This window comes from Acomys minous (genome assembly GCF_964271855.1).
Source record: "Acomys minous genome assembly, chromosome: 13".
In the NCBI taxonomy this organism is placed as follows: Eukaryota; Metazoa; Chordata; class Mammalia; order Rodentia; family Muridae; genus Acomys; species Acomys minous.
In genome coordinates, this window is record NC_140495.1 from 12,901,399 (window position 1) to 12,907,999 (window position 6,601).

The window sequence follows — 6,601 nt, forward strand, 5'->3', positions numbered from 1 at the left end:
GAGTCTTGAGGGATTAAGCAGTTGGCATGGCATCAGACTCAGGGGACAAATGTTCTTTTCTTTCATTTGAATTACTGAGCATGAGACGGCTCCTCATTCATAATGGATGCTTCACAGATGTTATAAGTTCAAGTTTTCTGTAACTGAATTAATACTATGGTTAAAGCATTGATTAGTGTCGGGGGAAGTGGCGCCATGGTGACTGGAAACAGGAGAATTAGCAGAGTTAAGTGCGGACAGACACAGCCTGGCCAGTGGTGTCCTCAGCTGAAGAGACCCGGGATGGTTATTTATTTCTGTAGTACAGCCCCCTGAGCTCTCAAAGAGCCTTCCGATAATCAGTGCCTCGGCCTCACATTTCTGCAAAGAGGAGTGCTTGGTCTCTTTGTAAAAGCCAGGAAAGCAGACACAAACACGGGGAGCACAGGCCTGTGACAGAATGTGCTGACTGGCGAGACGCCATCCCCGGGGTGTCCCGTCACACCCCATGGATGAGAGCAACGGGGCAGGAGTCAATCTCTAGTCCAAAGACAGAGGAAACATTTTCCTACTTTTATGGAGCCTCAACTTGAGGGTAATAAAATCCATCCATTTTTAGTATACAGGTCTATAAATGTCAACAATTGCACGCAGCTCCCCAACCATAATTATAAACAAGAACACAACACATTTTCTTTCTTATTTATTTATTTATTTAATGTATATGAGGTGCTCTGTCTTCATGTACACCTGCATGCCAGAAGAGGGCATCAGATCACATTATAGATGGTTGTGAGCCACGATATGGTTGCTGGGAATTGAACTCAGGACCTCTGGAAGAGCAGCCAGTGCTCTTAACCACTGAGCCATCTCTCCAGCCCACAGCACCTTTTAAAAACCCTACCGAGTACCCAAGACCTTCTGCAGTAAGTCTCTGCCCCCAGCCCAACCAGCAAACGCCATCCTAAGCAAACCACTTCCCTCCCAGGTTCCCCCGGCCTGTCAGTCAATAAACACGTCCCACCGCCAGAAGCACCTACAAGCCTCTCAGACCAGATGTGGACTCGCTTTGTTCAAACTGCCAGCCTAGCAGCTGTCACAAGAGGTGTCTCTGTCTTTGATAAGAATTGCTGTACTCTCTGTCCTAGCCCAAGTCACTGCAGGGTGGGGACCCTGTCTTATCCCAGCATCCGCCTTTTGGATGAGGTGGGTGGGAGTGTTAGACATCTTTAATTGTCTCTACTCTCTTGCTATCATACTGTCCTAAAAGTATGTTTCTAAATTATCACTGATTTCTTTTTCCAGGAAATGCGTTTATTTTATTTTGCTTTTATGAATGTTTTGCCTGTATGTTTGTGCCTGGTGCCTGTGAAGACAGAAGAGGGTATCAGTTCCTCAGGACCTGGAGAGTTACAGATGGTTCTGAGTCACCATGTGGATGATGGGAACCGAACCCAGGTCCTCTGGAAGAGCAGCCACCGCTCTTAAAGGTGGAGCCACCTCTCCAGCCCCTGATTTTGTTTTCTTGAAGCTACAAAGTAACTAACAGCAACCACTACAGTTCTGCCCATGGTGACAATGACAATGAAAACAAATTAAGAAACTGAGGGAAAGCCAGGTAGTAGCAGTGCACACCTTTAATCCCAGCACTCGGGAGGCAGAGGCAGGCGGATCTCTGTGAGTTCGAGGCCAGCCTAGTCTACAGAGTGAGTTCCAGGACAGCCAGGGCTACACAGAGAAACCCTATCTCAACAAACAAACAAACAAACAAACAAAGAAGCTGAGGGAGTTTCAAAGTGAAATGCACTTTAAAAAATGATTTTTCGGCTGGGCGTGGTGGCACAGTCCTTTAATCCCAGTACTCAGGAGGCAAAGGCAGGCTCACCACTGTGAGTTCGAGGCCAGCCTGGACTACAAAATGAGTCCAGGACAACCAAGGCTACACAGAGAAACCTTGTCTCAAACAAACAAACAAAAAAAGATTTTTCGGTGGCATGGCACACATATACTGCAGCATGCCTGTGAGAGCAGAAGACAGCGGGTGGTAATCAGGTCTCTCCCTCCACCATGTTAGGCCAAGCAATCCAGTTCAGGGCTGGTGGCAAGCATCTTTACACTCTGAGCCGTCTCTCTGCTTGGGTCTTGTCTGTCTCTTCGTACATGCATGGAATACCTCGGGCATGGGACAACCTTGCAAGGACAAAGGGAGGAAAGGGCTCCCCTGATGTTCCTGTGGGTGTAGGCTGTCTCCTGACATTGCTCAAGCCAGAAACAATGGTTGTCCTGTCAACAAAGCATTACTAGGCAGTGAGCAGAGCAGGCACAGAGAGAATGAGTCTGTCACATACCCAGGAAACCAAACAGCTCTGTACAAATGAAGAAACTGGACTCAATCCTGAGACGTCACTTATATTCCATTAACTGTGATGATCCCACACCAGAAAGCGTTCCTAGAAAGTCTGAGGCCATAGTCCAAACCCTGGGAATGATGGGTGTGCCCAGAAGTCCAAGGCTAGCCTAGGCAAAAAAGTGAGATGCTTATATCAAAAACCCCAAATCCCAACTCAGGGATTATAGTGCACATCTGTAGGTAGCAATAAGAGAATCAGAAGTTCAAGGTCACCCTCAGTTATGTAGGGAGTTCCAGGACAGCCTGAGCTAGAGACATTGTCTTAAAAAAAAAAAAAGCCAAATTTCAGAATTCTTTGGGCAGTGACATATTGCTACAAGTGGAAAAAATTCCACATCATGAAACTGTTTCATGCATAAAATCTTCTAAAATGTTGTCTAAAATTGTATCCGCGCTATGTGCATAAGGCGTGCACCGAACATAAACGAATTTCATGCTTAGAATTGGGAAAGCATCCCATTATGCATATGTAAATTTTTTTTTAAAAAAAGTCTTTAACCATTTCTGGTCCAGAGCGTTTTCGGTAAGATACTCAAAACTTTGTAAGTTGCAATGCGCTGTAAATCTATGACCAAACTGAACTGGAGAGAAATATTGATAAGAAAAGTGTGAGCCACAAATTTTGTTTTTTTGTTTTTTGAGACAAGGTTTCTCTGTGTAGCCCTGGCAGTCCTGGACTTGCTTTGTAGACCAAGCTGGTCTCGAACTCATAGAGATCCACCTGCCTCTGCCTACAGAGTGCTGGGATTACAGATATGTGCCACCTCACCTGGTAGCTTTTTTTTTCTTTTTTAAAAGCAAAATCTCACTATGTAGCTCTGTTATCCTGGAACTTACTATGTAGACCAGGATGGTCTCAAACTCACAGAGGTCCATCTGTCTTTGCCTCCTGAGTACTGAGATTAAAGAAAGGTATATACCATTATTCCTGCAAGAATATTTTAAATTGAAGAATTTTTTTTTTTTTGGTTTTTTGAGACAGGGTTTCTCTGTGTAGCCTTGGCTGGCCTCGAACTCACAGCCTACCTCTGCCTCCCTAGTGCTGGGATTAAAGGTATGCACCACCACGCCCGACTAGAATATTTTTTAAGATTTTTGTTTTACTTACTTAATTTTGACTTTTAAAGACAGGGTTTCTCTGTGTGGCCCTGGCTGTCTTAAAACTCTCTCTGTGGAGGCTGGCCTCAGAGATTCACCTCCTGAGTGCTGGGATTAAAGGCATGTACCACCACTGGCCCGAAAGATGTTTTTAAATTTCATATCTGTGTGAATGTGTGTGTGTGCATGTGAGTACAGATGCCTTTGGGGTCCAGATTCCCTGGACCTGGAGTTACAAGCAGTTGTTAGCTGCCCAACGAGGGTGCTGGGAACTGAGCTGGGGTCCTCTAGAAGAGCAGTAAGCGCTCTTGACAACTGAACTATTATTCCAGCCCACAGAGAATTTTAGTAACAAGTTCTGGGTAATAGAGGTGGAAATAGAGGTGTGGAGGGAATGTCTGCTTTCAAGCTTCTCTCTCTCTCTCTCTCTCTTAAAAGATTGATTTATTAATTATACAGCATTCTGCTTGCATGTACACCTGCAGGCTAGAAGAGGGCACCAGATCTCATTATAGATGGTGTGAGTCACCATGTGGTTTCTGGGAATTGAACTCAGGACCTCTGGAAGAGCAAGCAGTGTTCTTAACCACTGAGCCATCTCTCCAACCCTGCTCCTCTCTCCCTTTTACCCCACTCAACCATCATGGTCACTGTCTGTGAGAGAATCATGGCCCAGATTTCTACGGTGAATCACAATGACCCCTCAACACTCCCTGCTGTGTGACATCATCACCCATCCTTATCTCCGTCTGTACTGCTGGACTGTGCTCCCCAAGGCCTCTCCTCTGGCTTACCCCAGGGGCACACGGACATAAGGCACAGGCAGGGAGCCTCCTTCACTGACCACCTAGGGCTGACCATGCCGGATCCCCTAAGAGTCAATTGGTCCACACCGGTTCTCTGTTGGAGAATCCTAGCATCCTGTGCCCTCTGCTCTGGCCATGGCTGATCCCAGGCTGCCTCCAGCAGTGGGGTAGTCCTTCTCCCTGAACCCCACTCTCACTCTGCACGTGTTGCACAGAGATGGTCTGCGCACCCCTGATTTCATCCACACACACATGGGCAGACCTTCTTACTGCCTTTATCATCAGACCCAAATTCACCTGGCGTGGTGGCGCACGCCTTTAATCCCAGCACTTGGGAGAGGCAGAGGCAGGTGGATCACTGCAAGTTCGAGGCCAGTCTGGTCTACAAAGTGAGTACAGGACAGGCAAGACTACACAGAGAAACCCTATCTCGAAAAACCAAACACACACACACATACACACACAAAACCAAAAAACCCAAATTCCTCTAGATTGGCATCTCCCACGCATGATTTCTTGGGGAACTCCAGAAAACAGGAACAGCTGCTCCCTTGCTTAGGTGAGACGGGGTCTTTCCATAAAGCCCTGACTGGATTCTCTGTGTAACCCAGATTGGCTTTGAACACGCTTGCCATTTTAGTTGTGTCTCGTCTGCTGGACCTATTGAGCTCTGGGAGTTGGGCAGGGGTGTGTGTGTGTGTGTGTGTGTGTGTGTGTGTGTGTGTGTATGTGTAAAAGGTGATGCCAGCACTACAGAGGCAGAATTGAATGGCTCTTTATAAATTTGAGGACAGCAGGTTTCAGGCCACCCAGAGCCACAGGGTGGTTCCCTGTCTTTAAGGGAGGGGGTGGGAAGATAGTGAGCATTAGGGCCTGCTACCATTACAATTTCGTAGATGGTGCCTATGTGTGTACATAACAGCTTGCTGTTGGATGTGTCAAACCCAGAGATCATTCATTGGCCCTCGCGCAGAGGTTTTGAACTTTCAGAACCGTGAGGCCTTTCTTCATAGGTTATCACCTGTGACCCAGGTGGTTTCTGACACTGCTCCAGCAGAAAGGTCATGCCGAGCTCATGCGGGTGCCTCAAGCCCACAGCTCTGCCGGTGCTAACTGCTAAAGAACTCTGCGTCTCCTTCCAGTAAGGACGAATGACAGATATTTTCTCCAGGCCCGGGGCTCACAGCACTCCTGCCCAGGTACACTCCGCTCTCTTCCACACTTGGACCGCCTATCTTTGGTTCATGCTGTACGTTGACAAAGGATGCCCTCCAAAGGCGAGGTGACTCTGGTTCTCTGGCTGGCTAGGGTCCTAAGAAAACAGCAGAGTCTCGATTCAAATGGACCCCGCAGAATCTAAGACTTCAAGCTCGGGAGGGCTTCGCGCCTCTTTTCTTTTTCAGGGGATGAACAATCAGTACGTCCGCCGAGAGGTCTTCTGCGGGAACACCTGCCACGACCTCAAACGCTTTTGGGAGAGAGAGATCCGCAAGCAGACGTGCTATCGCGAGTCCGAGGAGCACCGCCTGGGAAGGAGTGCCCTGAGAAAGTACATAGCCCCGCGTCTGTGTTAACCCATTTAGAACAGATTTATGTTGTTGTTTTCTTTTATGTGTATGTATGTCTTGCCTGTGCGTCTGTGCATCGTGTGCTTGCAGCGCCCTGGAGGCCAGAAGAAGGTGTTGGGTCCTCTGCAGCTGGAATTAGAGACTGTTGTTAGCTGCCATGTGTCACCGCCGCTTGTAACTCCAGCTCCAGGATCTAACACCTCTGGCCTCCTTGAGTACCAGAGCCACAATCTGAGAGGTGAGAGCCCCATCTCTGCTTTCAGACTCAGGGAAGAATGGAAGCAGAGGCTAGAGAGAAAGCTGAGGCTGCGGAACAACCCCGATGAGGTGGAAACGCCACGGACAAATGTCGGCTGAGCGCTTCCCGCTTCCCTGGCCCCCCCCCTCCGCCTCCCGAGAGGACACAAAGCAAGGAGGTCACTCTGCTAGAAGCCAGCTAGATCCTAAGTCCGCTGCTACAGCACGCCCTTGACCAACGCCCCCCCCCCCCCCCCCCCGCCCCGTGGTGACTATTTGCCAAGTCTACTCCGCATGGAGGCCAGGCTATTGTTCCAAATGTCTCTCTCTCTCTGGATGAGCTTGTTTGAAATCAAGGGCTCAGACATTGTGTTTTGTTTTCATATAATTTCCCTCTAGTTTTAAAATACACGAATTTTAAAGTGTGTGTACACCAAAAGGGATTCCGATCTCTCTAGCCTTTCTTTAAACATTGCATGGTATTTCACCCAGGAAACAGAATT

General features: G+C 48.0%; 1 protein-coding gene across 1 annotated transcript; it reads left to right on the plus strand.

The window, feature by feature from the left end:
- Window positions 1–5,693: 5,693 nt before the first annotated feature.
- On the plus strand, window positions 5,694–6,218 carry FAM240A (family with sequence similarity 240 member A; the record flags this gene model as incomplete). Its single annotated transcript, XM_084752803.1, has 2 exons — window positions 5,694–5,842; window positions 6,125–6,218. The coding sequence occupies exons 1-2, from the start codon at window positions 5,700–5,702 to the stop codon at window positions 6,216–6,218; spliced, it is 237 nt and encodes a 78-aa protein (XP_084608929.1). The 5' UTR covers window positions 5,694–5,699.
- Window positions 6,219–6,601: the final 383 nt, after the last annotated feature.